Genomic DNA, 20,260 nt, shown 5'->3' on the forward strand with positions numbered 1-20,260 from the left:
TCAGAGGGGCTGGGCTTGGAGCTGGGGGTCAGGGCTGTGGGGGATGGCATCGGGTGGGGGGTGCCCAGCCTCGGCCCCTTACCATGCCGCTTACCCCCTCTCTCAGACAGCGCTGCAGCGGTGTGGTGTCTCCAGCGGGGCCTGAGTTCCTGCCACTCAGCCGCAGCTCGCAGCCCCGCCCCCTTACCAGCTGAGACGCCGGGGGATGGGGGAAGACTGAGGCGGGGGGGAGTCTCCGACACACTCGTGGAGGCCCCTGCAATTGTCCCACTTGCCGCCCCCCACCCCCGGGTGGCCCTGACTGTAGGAGCCCCTCTCGCCGCCACTGCAGCCCAGGCTCGGCTCCAGGGGGCCCCGCTTCCCTCCCTCCCTGGCTCCTCACACACTCTGGGAGCCCTTCTAACTGCCGCTGCAGCCTGGGCGGTGGCGGCGAGAGGAGCTCCCGGAGTGTGTGAGGAGCTGGGGAAGGAGGGAAGCAGGGTCCGGGATGCAGGGAGAGAGGAGGGGTCCTGCTGCTGCTGCCACTCCAAGTCTTCCCAGGGTGGTGAGGCGTTTCCCTGAGTGGGCTGTGCAGGGTGCCGCCGGGCTGGGCAGGGGGCGCGGATCCAGGCTCGCACACTGACAGGGCAAGTGGCTGGGCCAGGGCCAGCTCTCGGCAATGCCACCCCAAGCAAAAAAAATTAAAAATAAAAATAAAATAAGCGGGGGGGGGGGGGGGGGGGCTGCCCCTTAAAAAGTGCCGCCCCAAGCACATGCTTGGAGGGCTGGTGCCTAGAGCTGGCCCTGCCTCTAGCTTATTGGGAAAACTGAAGTGGGGAATTTGCTGATGGAGAGAGCACCTGTTGGGACCTCAGAAGAGCTGAACGTCCTATAACATTTTCCCAGGGGACTATCGTCCTCACAAAATAAACAGCTCAACAAACCTAAAGTTGATCATGTATTAAGTGCCAGAGGACCTAAAAGCATAAACACGCTATGTACTTCTATCAGAGAGGTTTGTAGTTGGAGTCTAGAGGTGACAGTGAACAGTAAAGGCAGAATGAATGACAGGTGACTGGGGTAACTAATCAATCCCAGTGGCTAATGGCGGGATTTATCCCAGGAGGGAAAATAACTGAAAGTATTAATCATTTTCCAAATAAAATAAAATGTAAAATTATACAAAAGTTCTGAATAGAGATTATGACCCATTAATCTTCTTTAGCTGTCACTTAGCAACAGAATCACAAATTAAGGTCAGCAAACCGGGAATTCTTTTTGGTGGGGTGGAAAGTGCTAAAACCCACATTGTTCTTTCAAGTGATTACTGAATGCCCTTTGCTGCTAAGTCTGACTTGAAAAATATTGAAGTGTAAGTGCAAATTCATGATAAAATTCTCTGTACAACGAATACAGTATTACACAGTGCAGCTACTTATATAGAAAGCTCGTTCAAAAATTGATGCCAATTTACGCTCTTACAATGCTCTTACTTATAAGAGCTATAATTTCCAATTATGTGCCACACTGTGCTTTTTAGCACAGACCTGACAAGAGGAAGTGCAAAGGTGCATTACCCTAGCAGGAACACTGGAAGGACAAGGCCTCTCTGAGCAACTTGGTTTCAGTACATAGTGGTAGCATGCCATCCCACAGCCTGTCCTTAGGAGGCTGTACTGTACAGACCCTGCATGGTGCTGACTAGTGTGAAGGGGGTGTATGCAGTCCATGGCCTGCCTCCTCACCACTACTTTTGGGGTGCCTTGTGCCTGAAAAGTTAGCAAAAAGCAGAGTTCAGGGCCTGCAATGGTAGGCAGCCCGTGCATGGTGAGGAAAGGGGGGGCTAAAGCTCCTTGTGACTGCCATTTATTCATAACAAATGCACCAGCCACAACCAACCTTATATTCATAAAATCATAGGACTGGAAGGGTCCTCGAGAGGTCATCTAGTCCAGTCCCCTGCACTCATGGCAGGACTAAATATTATCTAGACCATCCCTGACAGGTGTTAGTCTAACCTGCTCTTAAAAATCTTAAAAATCTCCAATGACAAAAATTCCATAACCTCCTTAGGCAATTTATTCCAGTGTTTAACTACCCCAAGAGGAAGTATTTCCTAATGCCCAACTTAAACCACCCTTGCTGCAATTTAAGCCCATTGCTTCTTGGCCTATACTCAGATGTTAAGGAGAACAATTTTTCCTCTTTCTAACAATGTTTTCATAGAATATCAAGGTTGGAAGGGACCTCAGAAGGTCATCTAGTCCAACTCACTCCTGCTCAAAGCAGGACTAATCCCCAGATTTTTGTCCCAGATCCCTAAACGGCCCCCTCAAGGATTAAACTCACAACTCTAGCTTTAGCAGGGCAATGCTCAAACCACTGAGCTATTCCTCCCTCCCCTGTAATTTTATGTACTTGAAAACTGTTATCACGTCCCCTCTCAGTCTTCTCTTCTCCAGACTAACCAAACCCAATTTTTTCAATCTTCCCTCAGAGGCCATGTTTTCTTTAATCATTTTTGTTCCTCTTCTCTGGATTTTCTCCAATTTGTCCACATCTTTCCTGAAATGTGGCACCCAGAACTGGGCACAATATTCCAGTTGAGGCCTCATCAGTGCAGAGTAGAGCAGAAGAATTACTTCTTGTGTCTTGCTCACAACACTCCTAATACATAACAGAATGTTGTTTGCTTTTTTTGCAACCGTGTTGCACTGTTGACTAATATTTAGCTTGTAATCCACTATGATCCTCAGATCCCTTTCCACAGTACTCCTGCCTAGGCAGTCATTTCCCAAGTAGAGTACATTGCATTTCTCCATATTGAATTTCATCCTATTTACTTCAGACCATTTTTCCAGTTTGTCCAGCTCATTTTGAATTTTAACCCTGTCCTCCAGGAGGATGGGTCTGTATGTGCAAAAAATATAGTTGGCCTCATTTTCATAGGCATAACACTATCCTAGGCCACAATGGCGAGTTAAACTCCTGCTAGCTCTGTTAGTTAGCACAAAACTAGCTTGCTTTCCCTCATTTGCAGGAAACAATGCGAGTTGCAAAGCCTAGTGCCCTAAGCAGGCGCCATGGCCCCTGCATTTTCTACCTGTACGGAAAGAGTTTGGGATGTTGCTGCTGAAATGTTTCACTGCTGAGATTCCCTGGAGTCAATTACTGAGTAAGCCCCTGGCTTTCACCACCTCTGTTTTGGCAAAGCCTGATGGCATTTAAGTGGAGGCTTTTGGTTTAGCTGCTCTAAACTAAGAATTGTGGCTGCTCAACCATATACTTTGCAGCTACTTACTTTATTATCTGCTGCTACGTGCTGTCTCTCTGCAGGGTCTGTAGTCTATAACAGTGATCTGTTTCTATACCATACTGAACACTGGGCAGACCCCAAAAACAGAAAGAGAAAAATCCTGAAGATTTTATTGAATTCTAAATCAAGATACATTCAACCATATGCAGCTCCCTTTGCTTTGCATGCATGAGCAAGGTTTTGATCAAGCTCACATTTATGTGCATGCACAAATACACTTACCTACGTGGGCTCAGGAAATTCAGTTAATGAATTTGGAGCCTGATCCAAAATCCACTGAAGTCCATGGTCAGGCCCTTGTACCTATTGGAAACGGTGTATATGAGACAGAATGCTTAGCACAGCATTTCCTAAAAATCCTTGGCCAGAAGCTGGCATTGGGGCAAATAATAAAAAGAGAAAAACAAAGATGTGTGACCACATTCTTCACGTGTGTATATGCATGACCCATAATTACTAAACTGTATGACAGTAACTGTAGTGACTGGGGCTGGGAGACAGAAAATGGAAGCCAGTTAATTCAAACAATGTACTTGATGACATCTTGCTGTATAGGAGCTGAGACACTGTACTTACTAATGCAGAGGTGAGATAGAATTCCAGAAACCCGTGGCCAGAAGCACTGAGGCAATTAATGAAACAAGACCAACAATGGTCTGTGTTTTATCATCACGGCTCAAAGTAAGCAGTGAGCGAACACATACATAGCATTACGAAATGACTGACATTCATTTATAAATGGCTGACATGATACTCCACTAAAACATCCTCATGGTGTGCAGCTCCTGAGCAAGATGATACCTCAGACACATGGAAACCATCTCAATCCAGCAGCCTCTTAGGGAGGATGACCATTCAAACAGGTTCTCCACCTAGATAAGAGTGGGGATGGGCTCTACCTCGTCTTGCAGGAAGTGATGATCTCCCCAAGTATAAGGCCTCATCTTCATGTACCAATCTTGATTCCCTCCCAGAAGATAAGATCCAGTGTAAGCTCACCTGAATGAGTTGAACCCCAAATACCTGAAGTACAGTAATTCCATGATTATGACAGGCCATGCTATCCCAAGAACACATGCAAGAATGGTCACTGACATGCACAAGGAAGTCACCTAGAATACTGAGGACTCCAGTGCAACTCCCAACAACAATTCATTGAGACAGGAGTCTAGGAGAGTAGCAGGGGGTCTGTAGACTAATAACTCCCAAATTTATTTTATTGCCAGGACTCTCAGGCCAGGAAGACACACTGAGATGAATCCAAATAGTAACATATAATATACTGAACCCACTCAAATGAGAGGTGTAAATATCATTTCATAGATTCCTAGATTCTAAGGCCAGAAGGGACCATTCTGATCATCTAGTCTGACCTCTTGTATAGCACGGACATAGAATTTTCCCCAAATAATTCCTTTCGAACTAGAACATATAATCTTTTTTTTTTTTTAAGTGCAATCTTGATTTAAAAATTACAGTTTTTCAACAGCATGTTTTATGCAAGGTAGAAGAAACTTCCAAGCACATTACGGTACAATGCTGGAACTGAGTACTAGGGCCGAAAAAAGTATTTCCACATGTCTATTTGTATTAGGTACCAGAATAAAGTGCCTGTGATCATTTGACTAAGCATTTAACAATCTGAAACAACAAGATACTGAGCAAAGTACACATCTGTGATAGCTGACACAGGATTCACAGCAAACATATGCACAACCTAAAAAGATCATAATCTGGCCCTACAGACTTGAGTTAATGATAATAGTGGCTAGGGATAGGTATTTAGTGACAACACCACCAATATAAGTAAAGGTCATATTAGATAATATAATTAGATCAAAATCAAACCAAACAAACATATTTCAATGAAAATATACTAGTTTTTCTGCAGTTTATGAAACATTTTGTTCTTTTTATAAAGCAGTGCATCACACTGTCTCTTTCAAGTTTCTATCTTGCACCCTGTGAAATCTGTGAGTTCTGTTTTTTTCCTGAAGAAAAACTTTCCATCATGTTGCAGGATTTTATATCACCCACTACCACAGCAAGTAGCACAAAATAATTTCATAACTTAAACCCTCTAGTCATCATGCTAAGAAAAGTTGACCTTTAAAAATACCGATCTTCTTGACAGCACAAGCCGATTCTCAGTAATATGGAGAGGTTAAGAGCGGTTAAGAGAGATTTCATCTCTGTCTCCGTGTGATTCAATTAGAGTTGTGTATAAACTGATTGTTGTTTTTTTGACAATCATTTGTCTAGGCTGATGGATTAGTCTCTTGGTTCGAATATATATTAAAGTAAAACAGAAGTTTTGTTCTAATGGGATTGCAGGAACTGCACAGGCAGCTAACGAAATAGTATCTCAGAAACTATCATGCTCATTTACCCAGTGACCTCGGAGTTTAAACTCTTCAAAGTGAGAGCTTACTCAGATGAATAGGTACCAAGTGCATTCATCAATTACAAAAGCATCACATCAAAAATTCACTATCTGGATGTTCCTTTTATAGGGTTTGGGTTCCATCCCAGAAACTTATAGACATGAGTAAATAATTTGAATTTGACTTTATGCTTGTTAAAGGGAATACAACTTAAATGTTTTCATTAGTTCTAAATCCTTCTGGTAGCACTTTTAACCTTCTGTCTTTTTCAAGCTCACTTAATACACAAGATAAATATGTATTTATTAACTACATGCAAACCACAGAAGTATTTCTCTCCCCCTCACTCAATCAAAATATTAAATTTAAGAAAAATGTCTGAACGATAATTAAAATTGTAAATATATTTATGCTCATTAACCCAGAGCTAAGTGTCCCATAGCAGATTAGTATTTAACATTTAAACAGTGCTTTACATATTTAAAGCACTGTGCAAATATTAACCCTCGACACCCCTCAAAGGAAGGAAAATAATATCCCCAGTTATACAGATGTGGCAACTGTGGCACAGACATTAAAAACCAATTCAACACTCACCGAAGTCAATGGAAACACTCTCGTTGACTTCACTGGACATTGGATCGGGTTCTCACTGATTTACCAAAGGCCACATAGCAAGTCAGTGTCAAAGCTGTATTTAGAACACAAGAGCTCTTGACACCCAATGTCGATGTTCATTCTCCTTGGGCTGGTCTACATGGGGGGGGCGGGTTTGATGTAAGATACGCAACTTCAGCTACAGGAATAGCGTAGCTGAAGTCGACATATTTTATTTCGACTTACCTCCCGTCCTCACGGCACGGGATCGACGGTCAAGGCTTCCCCGTCGATTCCGCTACCGCTGCTCACCCTGGTGGAGTTCTGGAATTGATGGGAGCACGTTCAGGGATCGATATATCGCATCTAGACGAGACGCGATATATCGATCCCCGATAGATTGATTGCTACCCGCCGTCTGGGCGTACCCCTAGATTTCAAGGGAACTAAACTGTCCATCTCCCCACCCTTCCTTAAAGCTGTAGGCATACTAGTCTGAGAAGTAAACCATAGATTATCCCCCAAATACAGTTCACTGTGATGTTATTCCATAGTAACAAAACAGAATCCATCCATGCCTTTCAGAATAGATAAATGATTAAAATTTTTATAAAGCCTACAAATTCATGAACTCTTTGGGAAATTCATTGTGGAAAGCTATTCAGATTACTACACGACAAATTCTAATGTCTATTTTCCCTCAGATAATAGATGATCAATCATACCAGCAGAAGGTTACAGTTTTGTGGTGGCCAAAGTCAAATGTTAAAATACAGTAATTGTAATGGTCATTCCAATCAATTATTCATGTAAAAGTACTTGGATTCCTAATTAAATACAAAATACATGTAAATACAACAGAAAACAAAGAGGTTACTAGTGAAGTGGGGGGTGAGAGAGAAAGAGAGAGAGGCGTATAGTATAGCGTCTGGAAAACTGCTTTGACGTAAACAAGAGAATTAACAGGACATGTTTGTTCTTGATCTGAACACTAATTGTTCCAAATAGGTAGCATGTTTTCATTAAAAATATGTATTAATTTTAACTAGGAGCTGGTGAACTTCAAACAATTTGGCATTCAGCTAAGCCCTAAAGGGTTGGCATATTTGCGGATTATCCACGTTTCCATAACCACCTCCTTCTGTATCCAACCTAGTCTCTTGCTGAGCCAGCCAGAACCCCCTACCTTTATCTAACCCCTATCAAGTCTCCTGACTCCAAACAGACCTCTTTTGTCTAGTGCTCCAATTCCAACAGGCCCCTAGCCACTTATTTTCTGTTCCCTGATCCTTTCTATACCTTTTATCTTCAGTGGAGGAACAGCCCTTGTCTGGCAATGCCTGCAGTGGGATCTGGTCATTCTATTTAAATTTCATATGCTCCAAAGTTCCCCAGGATAGAAGAGCCCCAGAGCTCATTACCTTCCTCCTGATTCCAGAGATGCCCTAGGACTCACAAAATTGAAGATATAATTCAGACCATCTTCAAAAAATCAAAAGGAAAGAGAAGGAGAGATTGGTTTGATATTTAGGCTGAGAGGCATAATATTTCCATATCTTTGTACCCATCCCTACTGACAGCCCTGCCAAAAGGACAATGTTATTTTGAATGAAAATAAAGTACATAATACTAGATACTGAAATATGCTATTCCTATAGATAATTTTGCGAAGCTGAAATCTTGCAAAGAAGTCAAGAAAGTCTGCTTCTTCCAAATTCAGTGTCCAACCACTGAAAGCTAAATGTACTGCCTCCTCAAAATTCATGCCTCCTTTTTAGATAGATTTTGAAAATGAGGCAAGAACTATACGACTCACATTTTCAGTTAAGATAGAAACCACTCTGCCATGCCAAGACAAAAAGCAAATAGTGACAGGTGCACAGATAAAACAAAAATCATTTGTTATTAGCACTGTCATTTGCCATTTCTTGTGTGAGTTAAGTTCACAAAGATATGCCATTAAATAACTAGGGGTGAAATCCTGGTCCCATTAAAGTCAACAGGAACTTGGCCATTGCCTTCAATGGGACCAGGATTTCACCATAGTATTTTTTATGTATTGTGCAGCGTTTTATCATATTACACCTATACCGTGTCATGAAAGGCAATATCACTCTGATTGGACAGCTGGTCCTCAAAAACATTACACATAAGAGGAAACCTACATGGGAGTAGACAAGGAATAAGACTGAATATATGAGAAATTCTCCCAATAAGTCAGCAAGGGTAGTAGGGCCTGCTATAACCAGTTACATAGCCAGAGAAAAACAAATTACTTGCATTATTTTACAGAGGGTATTCTAACAGCCTAATCTCCCCAGGCAAGGTTCATGTTTGTGTGGGTTACTTATTCTCTTAGCTCCAATCATCCTGCAGTCCTTCCACATGCAAAAGTCCCATTGACTTCAGTGGCAGTTCCATGTATGGAATGACTGCAGGATTGGATTGTTTACTAAGTAAATAATCAGAATCAGCAGGTTTGAAGTCATATGGGCATCAGATAAGCAGCCTGTTTTGTGGTAGGCTTGGGTATAAAATCCCAAATCCCATCAGCTTCTAGCTGCTGGCACAGAGGCTCACTAACAGCAAACAGAATGGCCTTTCATTCTGTGCTTCTCGTTTTCTTAGCTGGACTGGTATTTCTTTCTGAAGCTGCACCACTGGTAAGTATTTTGGCATTGAAGGGGGAATTAAAATGATTGCAAATAGCATAAACTCTCTGAATACAGGCACACACATCTATTTTATATTTATGCATTACTAGCCTAAAACCAATTCCTGCAGCCATTGCTATGCTACAATGGTCTGGTACTGCCATTTTTCTCATGCGTTTCCTTGAAAATTTACAGTAATAGTTAAAATAAAGTCAATTTTGGGATTCAGCTATCTATTATTTCAAAGGTCTTGGGGCTCATTTGCTTCAGTGAGGTTTTGTGGTTAAAGTAAGGGGCTGGGATCTAGAAGATTTGGGCTCTATTCCTGGTTCTGACAGTGATGTTAGGCAAGTCCCTTTGATTCTCTGTGATTCAATTTCTATATCTGTAAAATGGGGATAATTTTACCTTCCTCACAAGGGTGTCGTGAGGCTTAATTGTTTACTCCTTATAAAACACTGCAAGATCCTCAGATGGGAGATGCTATTGAAGCATTACTAAGAATTCAACACAGTATAGCAAAGTTGGAGAAACCAATTTCCTCCCAGCCTCAGAGATATTTCTAAGGCAATGAGGCTGTTTATCAGAAGCAGAGGCTGTGGTGATTGGCAAGAACAGATACTCATTCATTATTTTCTTGTCCTTTTTCTGACCTCATTTAAAGATACATCCTTAATTAGCATGTTGTTTTCCAGAGCTATTTATTGCCTTAAACTATATCTACATATTTATTATACAAGCTTTCCCTGAAGTAGTACAATGTACCCAATCTAAGATTATTCTGGCATGAGAAACATCTATTTGTGAACTATATTGTGTTTAAAATACTACTTTGCTTGGAATGTGCCCTCATGTGGTCGTTAAACGTGGCAAATGTGGCTTTTCTGCTCTTTGGAAGAAGATTTTTAATTCTAATAGGCATGTTGAACATGCCCTATATAATTTGCTGCACTACAAAAACCTTTTTTACTTTCTCAAGGTTTCCCATGGGTCTGTTGATTCCAAGTGCCCTCTTATGGTGAAAGTTCTGGATGCAGTTAGAGGAAGTCCAGCTGCCAATGTAGCAGTTAAAGTGTTTAAAAAGGCTGCAGGTGGAAACTGGCAGGACTTCGCTACCGGGTAAGTTCTGTTGTGCTATGAAACTTTCAAGATGTCTTGAAAGAACAAAATGAGATATAAAGGGGATCCTAACTGGAAGATCAACTTATTTTGTAGCTTGTCCCACTTACTTTGTAAAAACGCATATGGGGCCTGATCTGAAGCCCCATGAGTTCATGGGATTAGACCCGTGGTGAGAATATTTACTAGTAGGGAGAGTTACTTCAAGTTGTTCATTTTACCTTAGTGAGGGAATATTTTAAATTTTTCTCCTAGTTTTCAAAAGGTGCAGTTGTACCTATGTTTAAAAAAACCAACAACCTGTGAACCTGACTTTCTATATAATTCAGGGTAACCATCTTGATATACAGTAGGTCCAGAGCTTTATTTGTAGAGGAGGAATCCAGGCTCTAAACTTTGTTAGAAAGCCCTAAACATGCACACAAGAAACGCCCTTTCCTACTGCTTTCATTTACACAAGTGTAAGTCAGGAGAAACTCCTTGGACAATGTTACACTGGGGTAACCAAGAGCAGAAGAGGGTCCACAACGTTTGTGTGTTTTTATTTATGGCACTTATATTGCACATATTACTGTGGTATTTAAGCAGCTCACAACCTTTAATGTATTTATCCTCAAAACACCCCTGTGAGGTTGGGAAGTACTATTATTCCAATTTTACAGATAGTGAACTGAGCCACAGAGAGATTAAGTGACTAGCCCAAGGGCACACAAGCAGCCAGGTCTCCCAAGTGAGCACCCTCGCCAATAGATCTTCCTTAATATCTTTTGCTAAAGATTTTGAGACACTATTTACTTCTGTCTGCAGCACTGAGACCTTTGTTTGCCTCTGTCTCTAGGTATTTCACAAACAAGCCCCACATGTACTATACAACATATCTGAACAGATCTGCAGAAACTTCCTAGAGCCAATCTAGGAACAAGCAGCATTCAGAAGGGATTTAAAGAGCAAAATCCTGTATAAAACTTAATATTTTTGCCAGGCTTCTGATGCAGGATGATGGGATAAGTCTATTGATCTGTAAAAACCACCGTATGCTTTTCTGCCATCATTAGGAAAACTATATTCTTTTCAAAATATGTGAGAGTAGTTTTTTAAAGCATACATAACATGATTATATGCAATCTGCAGAGGACCGAGATAAATACTATCATCCCTTAGCTGTGTGATATAACAGTTTAGACTGTAACATTGTTCTTAATTGCCATTTGGGGATATATCCTGCAGCTTTTATGAGCCAGTAGCTTCCACTGAAGTGAATGGAAACTACAGGTGTTCAGTACCACTGAAAATCAAGTCACTTTTTTTTTTTAGGCATCTAAATATGAATTTAGGAGACTAACTTTAGACACACAAATTTGGAAATTTTTGCCTGGGAGAGTAGTAGGAAGAATTATAGTCTAGTGTTTTTGTAGAAAGTCCACTAAACTGTATTCCTTCCTCTATTCCATGACCTGAATGGCATGGTGTTAATTCTTCCCTGGATATTTGGCTAACGCCGTGCTACTTTCAAACACGCTACTTGTTTGATCAGCTGACAAATTTTGAGACATTTTATAACCACTGGGCTTGCAGTACTGTTAAGTTATTTTCTATTTTAAACAGATCTATGTTTACAAGACCTAACTTGAGCCACAAGACCTGGTTAATAGTGGTTCTAGACCAGGGTGGCCAAACTTACTGGGCCTCTGAGCCACATACAACAATCTTCAGAAGTTCAAGAGCTGGGGCACACCTGCCAGGAGCTGGGGCTTCAGCCCCCCAGGAAGTGCCTGGCAGAGCTCGATGCTTCAGCCCCACTCCTGCTGAAGCCCCGAGCCCTGACAGGTGCACTCCACAGGGCTGAAGCCCCAAGACCCTCCTCCATGCTGGGCAGAAACCCATACCCCACCACCCCACTGCAAGGCAGACATCCTGAGCCCCCTCCCAGGCTGGTAGGTGGAGAATGGGAGTGGGCTGGGGGTGGGGTTCCATGAGCCACACTTTAATGGTAAAAGAGCCACATTTGGCTTGCAAGTCATAGTTTGGCCATCCCTGTTCTAGACCTTAAGTATAAAACCCAATTAAAAGCAAGTGTGCCAAAGTTGCAAATATTTTGCATAATTCAGAAAGTAAAATAATAATTTGACCAATGCCAAGAAGTGGAGAATTTGAAACTTGATGTTACTCAACATTGTTAGGATGACCCCTGCACTGCTATTACATTGATTCAGAACGGGTTTTGTTGTTGATTTTTTAATTGTTGTCCCAGGGATACAGGAGTTTAGCAGACTGTAACAACAAAACTACTAATAGGTTTCCCATCATATTTATTTTGATGGAACCTCTGACAGTGAGAGACTCACAGGAATGGATGTTTTCTGTATTAGTGGCCCATTTACTCCAGCTTTCACTGGGACAAACTTTCATCGTGTTTGCCTACTGAGTAACTTAAAATCAAACTAATGCCTGTGTCCTTGTTCCTCTGCTTTAGTGTAAATGAATGAAATGTAACTCTGGCAGTTCAATTTAGGATACCATTACAGTGAGATGAAAAGGAAATTGGTGGCTAGAGAACTTGTTAAACAGCAGCAGTCACAAGCAAAAGATGCATTTCTCCTTTACTTTGTGTTAAGGATGCATAGCTATCTGGCTGCCTCTGCTTGTGATTTAGTGAACTCACCGATGTGCTTGCCCAAAATGGCTGTCAGTCAAGAAACAACAGAGAGTCCTGTGGCACCTTAAAGACTAACAGATGTATTGGAGCATATGCTTTCGTGGGTGAATACCCACTTCGTCAGAAGAAGAATCTCTCATTATATATATATACATAAAAAAGTTAGCAGGACTCTAAATGGCCAATCATTTAATTTATCCAAATCTAAAACTTAGATTTTCTAAGACAGTTCTTTAAGAACCATAATTTATTTTATTGATAATTTTGAATTTACTACAGCTTTTTAAACTAAAGTAAAAAAAAAGTCTTTGGATTATTTGATTAGTTTTGATCCTCTTAATCATTGTAAAGCATTCTACAGCATCCCTATAAAGGATTCTACCATATAAATGCATGTTGCTGTTGAAATGTGTGAAAATTTTTGACCAACTCTAATGATTTCCTCTCAAAAATATGAGTGAGTCAAAATCAAAAGGTTTGCCAGAAAATATTGACTAAATTTTTCAATTATCCAGTTGGGAGAATTGAACCAAAAAGTGTCATTTTGAATCACCATTTCCAAATGAAAATGTCATTGATCATGTCACATTGTTTCAGTCAAAATGTCAATTTTTGTTTGTTTTGACATTTTGGGAATTTTTCAAGTCACAAAATTTTTCAATATTTTGGCTTTACATTCCAACACTCCAATTAAGAACAGAAATTAACTTTGAAATGTCAAAATTTCCCCTGTGATGAAAATTTTGTTTTCTGAACTGCTCTAGTTATAATGTCCTGAAAAGATTCCCTCCTGTATTCATGACCAGAACTTTGGACCATCAGAAAGAAATCCTACAAATATTCAAGTCTAGGTTTTAAACAAGACCCAATGCATGATGACAGAAAAATTTACCTCAGAGACCTTCTGAATATCTGGTTACAATCAATAGATACATCCGTTAGGAAGTGTTATTTTTGCTGGTGTGTTATGCTAAGGCTATGGCAGTTAGAGTGTATATAGGGGGAGGTGCCCTTCTCAGGGTGTCCCTATAAGTATGAATAATTCTGTCTCTTAATATTACATTTTAGTGTATTAAGAAAAGCACCTTGAATTTAGATTAACAGTATTTAAAAGGCAGGAGGAGAGTTAGAATACAACAAGTGACTTCATTAAGAAGCTTACTTCAAACTGAGTTTAACTGAAAATACGCAAGGAAAGCTAATTTCAGCTGAGTACTCAGGAAGAAGTATGGTCTAGTTGTTCAGGGGATTGGGAGTCAGGTAACTATTTAACTCTTCACTTGACTGTCTTTGACCTAGTCACTTGTACCCTCTGTGCCCACATACTTTTGCAAATACAGCCCCTATCATATATTTTAGCAATTCCCTTTGCCAAAATTAGTTCTTTTGTGGGTTAGGGTTTGAATTTTGAAAATAAGCTACTGCGTATGCATTTGAATTAGTTTATGTCACAAATTTTACTCTAAAGCACTATTTCATTCTGTTGAATAAGGTCCAAATGAATAGGATGCCTGTAAACATTTGAGGGCATAGTTTAATTTCAATACAGCATATGTCCCATGAAGAGGATAAATGACATTGATTTCAAGGGTACTTTACACTGAGCAAATTACATAAACCCCAAGACAGCCTGAGTGTAGGTAATAAAAAGACTTTAGTCACCATACACAGCTTTATAATGGAAATGTCCGAGATAATGTAATTGGAACAGGTTTTTGAGCTCTACTAGCTACTATTTTACCTTCATCCATAAAAGATAATAACACCCTTGAAACAGCTCCCTGCATTCCTTATGTGCAAAGTGAAAATGTCTTCTTTTCGCTCTCCTTCCTTCCATCCCCAATACATATGATTAAAACATTTTTCTAAAGAAATTCAGACATCTGTTCTCCATGAGATTTCTGGAAAACGGGGAACATGAAGTTACAAATTACCCTGAAGGTATCTTAATCTTCAGAAACTCAGTGTGAATATACAATTAAGACAAAAAAGAGTTTAATATTCAGTTATGCTTAATCAGGTAACCAAACTGGAGATCCAGTCCCTGTGTTTCTGCACCGTCAAGCATGCAAGTGAATAATATGTCCCAAGGAAAATGGTGGACATATCATTTGAGATATGCAAACTAAATGCAAAACCTATTAATAGTTTTTTCTCTGTTAGGCAGAACCTGTTAAACTAAGAGTATAAGTCAGTTTCACACTCACAGAGGTTTTGTTTACAATCTGTTGATTGAGGCCTTGAGGAACTATACCACTACAATGATTAATAATAATAATAAATGCTGCTAGGTCAGGGAACCTGGTTACAGTTCAGCAGTCTCCTAACCTGGTTACAAAATTGTTCCGGTTTGTTGCACAGACTGGTCTAGCTCTAGTCTGGTAATTAAATATGGTTATGGTCCAGACTACAAGGAACATTGGAACCATGCTTGTAACCAGACCAGGGGACAACCAGGTTGTAACCAGGCTTCCTCTTTGATTATATTTGGGTTATAAACATTGGGCTCATGGGGTGTGATTGCAACTCATGTGGTCATACTCTTAGATAAACAATTGCTGTTTTTCACTGGTGCAACAGAGACTTTTTTTTTTTTTAATTCAACCCTTAATTTGAAAGTGGTGTCTCCATGGCTGAAGAAGGCCCACATGCTATGTTTTTGCCTCTTCGTCAGATGGAGAGCAAAGAGTGGATGGAGGGGCTCCTTATAAACACAATCTATACTCAGATATTTACAACTCTCCTTTCGCAGAGCCTAAATTAGGGCAAACTTCTGCATCAATGAAGTCCCCTAGGAGTTTTGATATTGACTCTTATGAGCACAACATCAAGCCCCTAAGGATTTTTTTCTGGTACTACTAACATACACTTGGCTATAGGACTGGGAGCAACTTGCTTGATGCAAAATTCCCTGAAGCTCTAGAATGGTGGAAATGCCACTAGATGTATACTCAAAGTGGGATTTTCAAAAGAGCTCAGCATTGGTCTAATTCTGAAGTTGAAGTTGAGAGCTTTTGAAAATCCCACCCTCAGAAAACTACATTATTTGTAAGTAAACACTATGCTCAGCTGCTTTTCCCAAAAATTGTAACAATCACAATTTTAACGATTTAAGTAAGACATTAGCAACCAAACCAGTAGAGCAAAAGGCACTGAAGTTTGAAATACAAGTGATAAACTAGATGAAATCATAGGTCAGCACTGGCTTGTTCACTATTCTCTATTTTTATGGATTTTATAGACAATTTATTGGCAATAAGTTAATTTTGCTTTTGATTTCGTGATTGTCATGTGTCATTAACTCTTTGGTATCTGCAACACACACTTGAACCATAGTATCCAAACTCATAACATACTTCAGAAAGCTACTGTTGCCTTGCCTTCTCTTTCCCTCTGATTAGCTGTATTAGCCTCTTGTACTGTAGCCTCTTTCTATTGCTACTACACCAATGATCTTTGTGCCCAACAGGGGGAGAATAGCTCAGTGGTTTGAGCATTGGCCTGCTAAACCCAGGCTTGTGAGTTCAATCCTTGAGGGGGGCCATTTAGGGATCTGGGGCAGAAATCTGTCTGGGGATTGGTCCTGCTTTGAGCAGTGGGTTGGACTAGATGACTTCCTGAGGTCCCTTCCAACCCTGGGATTCTATGCCCCTGGAATGTTTTAGTCCCAAATCCCGCTTCTGCTGGATCATGCCTAAACTAGAAATGGGGTCACATTGCAAAGTCTAAATCTGGATTCCATCTTCTCTTAAATTCTGGTTTGTTTGCATCTGACATATTGATTCTGTATAGTATAAAAATACAGTCTAACTGCAAAATTCAATTTGGACCCAAACTTTTCAGTGGTTGTTCTGATGAGAGATTTTGGTTTATGCTCAATTGTTAGCTTTAACTGAAACATGGCTAGAATACGTAGGCTAATGGGATTAAATAATTTCCACGCTCAAAACTCATAGTTGCCTACAACAAACTTCTTCAGAATCTGATCCTCTTCCTTTTGCAAGTGCAAATACCAATGAGCATTCAGCAATTATTCTTTTTTTTTGTTGTTCACTTAATTTTAACCAACAAGGTGCAATTTATAAAAAATTAATAAATGAAATAAATTAAGCTTTTTTGAGTCAGTTTACTCTAGATACAGTTTATTCCCACTGGACCAAATTGTGCCCCCCAAAGGGAGTTTTTACATCAACTTCAAAGGAACTAGACTTTCCCCCAAGGTATATAATCCCTTTACTTTGTAATTAGAGTAAATCCTCCGTCACTGAGATTATTTTGCATCATTGCAATTCATTTTGTTATAAAAACCTCACAAGTAAAATGAAGAGGGTGTGTGGAAAGAAGAAGAAAGAGGAAACTATACAACTGATTTCTTCCCTGATCATCATTAGGCTCCTTCATTGTCTATCCCTCTCTTCCACTTCCCACTCTGTTATCTGCCTAGATAGCCATTCTCACAGGTGGCAATAAAACTGGTGAGTCCTATTAGCTTTTCAGACTTCAGGCCAATTCTTTCTTCAAACAACATCAGGCAAGATTGTGAAGTTATTTCATCCATAAATATTTCAAGAGGAAAAGCCAAAAAAAAAAAAAACATGTAGAAAATAGAAAAAAGTTTTGGAAATAAAAACAGAGAAGAGGAGCAGAAGCTAGAAACCAGCTATGTTACCATTTGAACAACCATTTTAGTTCAAAAAGATCTAGTTGCTTATACTGGCTAGATCACATCACAACTACCCATTCTTTTCCACTTTTCTGTTTTAGCCACCTGTGGTATTTTATCATAAACCTAGCTGGTGAGCTCTTTGGACCAGGGATTCTCTTCATTACTCATTTATACAGCAGCTAGCATTAATGGGTCCCTGATCCTCTGTTCGACCCATACAAACTGTAATTCAATAACAATACTAAAATAGAGATTTTATTATCATGAGACCATAAGAAAATACCTTCAGGGTCATGTAAAAAGGCTTCAGTAGGCACATTTAAAATGTTTAGCCTCGTATGCTTATAACAATTAGTCAAAAGATCTTTTCCTCAAAAAGTCTTCCTCCTTCCCTAATTTTATCATGGCAACCAGCATGTGTCCTATCATCATGACAATCCTTTTTCTAGGCCTCTAATTTTCAGTTCCAGGGCACACTTAATGCAAGTTAAACACCAGATTAAAATAGGCCTTAGCCATAATGCATGCCATAACAGCAGCAATGATAAAGTTTTCTGCAGCCCGGGCTTGATTTGTGACGTAGATGGCTGAGCTGGTAGCAAGAATAGGCTCTGTGATGCTGGGAAGTATACGCTGCACAGAAGATAGGGAATAATTCAAATAAACAGAACCATTTAGTGGGGTCCGAAGAACATGGCTTCACATCTGTGCTACTTAACATTCCACACTGTCTACTGCTGTTATACACCTGATTGTACAGATTAAATTGTTTACGTGGATATTTATCATCACAGGAAAACCACAGAATTTGGGGAGATCCATGAGCTCACAACAGATGAAAAATTTGTAGAAGGGGTATACAGGATTGAGTTTGACACCAGCTCTTACTGGAAGGGACTTGGCCTTTCTCCATTCCATGAATATGCTGATGTGAGTATTCCTAAATATGCCTTATGTCTAACATATTGAGCAGAGCATCTGCTTAACAAAAAAAAGTAGATATTCCCGTAATGCACAAAAAGTAGCATTATGCATTGCAGTGTTTCACCATATCATACAGCATCATCTGGACAAAAACTGCAATACATACAAAGAGTTCCTCTGTAAGTTAATGGGCCAAATTCTCTGCTAGTGTAAATGGGCAAAACTCCACTGAAGTCAATGGAGCTCTTCCCATTCACCCCTATAGAGAATGTGACCCAAATTGGTGCATTATTCAAAAACATTAAAGATTTAAAATGTTCTGCAATATGGAAATGCAAAATGGAAATCTTTGCTGGGATGGATGCCAGGCTTTGGAGCCCCATAATGAATGGCATCACCATAACAAATTGGAAAAGGTCTCTATTTACACCAGAGGCATTTTCTTGGTTTGAATAGCAACTCCAGTTTCAGTAATCTGGACATCACTGAAATCTCTTCCATTTGATGTGTAGCCACCGAAACTCAGACATATTATCCAATATTTTTTGCCTGTGCGTCATTTGTTTGTAAAGTTCAAAGTGCATTTTTCCCCAGATCACTTCTAAAGTATGTGACAGAGAAAACTGCAGCAAACAACATCTAGGAATAAATTATAAGGGAAAGGAAAAAATATACAAGGCTTTCTGATGTTTTTCTATCCAAATTTCTAGAAGAACTGAAGTGTAATTGTGCCTTATGTTTTCCTTGGCTGACTGCCCAGCACTTCAATTTTTTTATTTTTTTTTTTTTTTTGTATTCTAGAATGTTTATATAGTGCTTCCAGGAAAAAACAGCCTTATTTGCAGCTTGCCATTGAGTTCTCTTCAAATTTCCTAAAAGACTGACTCAGCTATTCTGAGAACATCTACAATACAGTGTAGATTATATTTTAAATCATAAGCTTGTTTTATGTTACTAAGGCCTGAGCCTGCAAGGTACCGAGTACGTTTCCACTGTCTTCTGAGAGCACCACACAGGATAGAGGGGTAAGGGCCTAATCCAAAGCCCAATGAAGTCAATGAGACTCTTTCCACTGACTTCAATGAGCTTTGGATTAGGCCCTGAACCCTCTAATAGATACTTAGATTGATCAAGGCATTAATCTGGTAGAATATCTTGCATCTGCTTTATTAGGTTTGCATAGTTAATAAAAGATAAAACCTATAACTGAAAGAAATCAGCCAAATATTACTCCAGGGAAGACTGTATACTAAATCTAACACTGAGGTAGTTTTAGCTCATATATGTTGTGCTTCAAGCTTACAAGTATTTTCTTTTCCAGGTGGTTTTTACTGCTAATGATTCTGGTCATCGTCATTACACCATCGCTGCTCTCCTCAGTCCCTTCTCTTATTCAACTACTGCTGTAGTCAGTAACCCACAGGAATAAGTATACACCGAAATCAGCCCCAAATATCCTCCATTGATAGAATTACCATAATTTTAGGAGGAGGTTATTTCCTATAACTAATGGCATGCCTTTTTGCTACAGTAGTCTATCATTTTGTAACCTGGCTAAAAACTCAGGCAATAAACGTTTAAAGAAGAAACAGTTGTGATTTTCTCAGTGATGTTTTACTTTGTTCAGATGGGACACATTTATGTTGAAACGCAAAAGAAACGTTGTGTAAAAAAAAAACAACACTGACTGGCCACTCAGAACACATCACACTTGACTTGGTACAGTAATCTATAACTGGGCCCCTCCCTACACTGTTAGAAAACAGATCAATTCATCGTCTTATTCCAGGGTATCTTGTGTTTGAAAGAAGTTAACTTTTGCATGGTATGCAGTGAATATCAAGAGCTATATTTGCCTGTCGGCATACATGCTTAAATCCCAGAGATAGCTGAACTAATTCTAATGAAATAACAGTCATATTTATTTATTATTTGTATCATGGCAATGACACAGGACCAACTGAC

At 39.9% G+C, this 20,260-nt stretch overlaps 1 protein-coding gene across 1 annotated transcript; it reads left to right on the plus strand.

Moving 5' to 3' along the window:
• Nucleotides 1–8,786: 8,786 nt before the first annotated feature.
• Nucleotides 8,787–19,894, plus strand: LOC117871642 (transthyretin). The gene is made up of 4 exons (XM_034759439.1): nt 8,787–8,939; nt 9,910–10,049; nt 18,166–18,301; nt 19,617–19,894. The coding sequence occupies exons 1-4, from the start codon at nt 8,871–8,873 to the stop codon at nt 19,722–19,724; spliced, it is 453 nt and encodes a 150-aa protein (XP_034615330.1). The 5' UTR covers nt 8,787–8,870; the 3' UTR covers nt 19,725–19,894.
• The last annotated feature ends 366 nt before the right edge of the window (nt 19,895–20,260 follow it).

This window comes from Trachemys scripta, chromosome 2 (assembly GCF_013100865.1).
Source record: "Trachemys scripta elegans isolate TJP31775 chromosome 2, CAS_Tse_1.0, whole genome shotgun sequence".
Classification (NCBI taxonomy): Eukaryota; Metazoa; Chordata; order Testudines; family Emydidae; genus Trachemys; species Trachemys scripta.

What these genes read in the sequence shown, in the direction of transcription:
- LOC117871642 (XM_034759439.1), top strand. Translation starts at nt 8,871, where the DNA reads ATGGCCTTTCATTCTGTGCTTCTCGTTTTCTTAGCTGGACTGGTATTT. An exon ending in TTTCTGAAGCTGCACCACTG is followed by an intron (nt 8,940 to 9,909) that starts GTAAGTATTTTG and finishes TACTTTCTCAAG; the next exon opens with GTTTCCCATGGGTCTGTTGA. An exon ending in TGGCAGGACTTCGCTACCGG is followed by an intron (nt 10,050 to 18,165) that starts GTAAGTTCTGTT and finishes TTATCATCACAG; the next exon opens with GAAAACCACAGAATTTGGGG.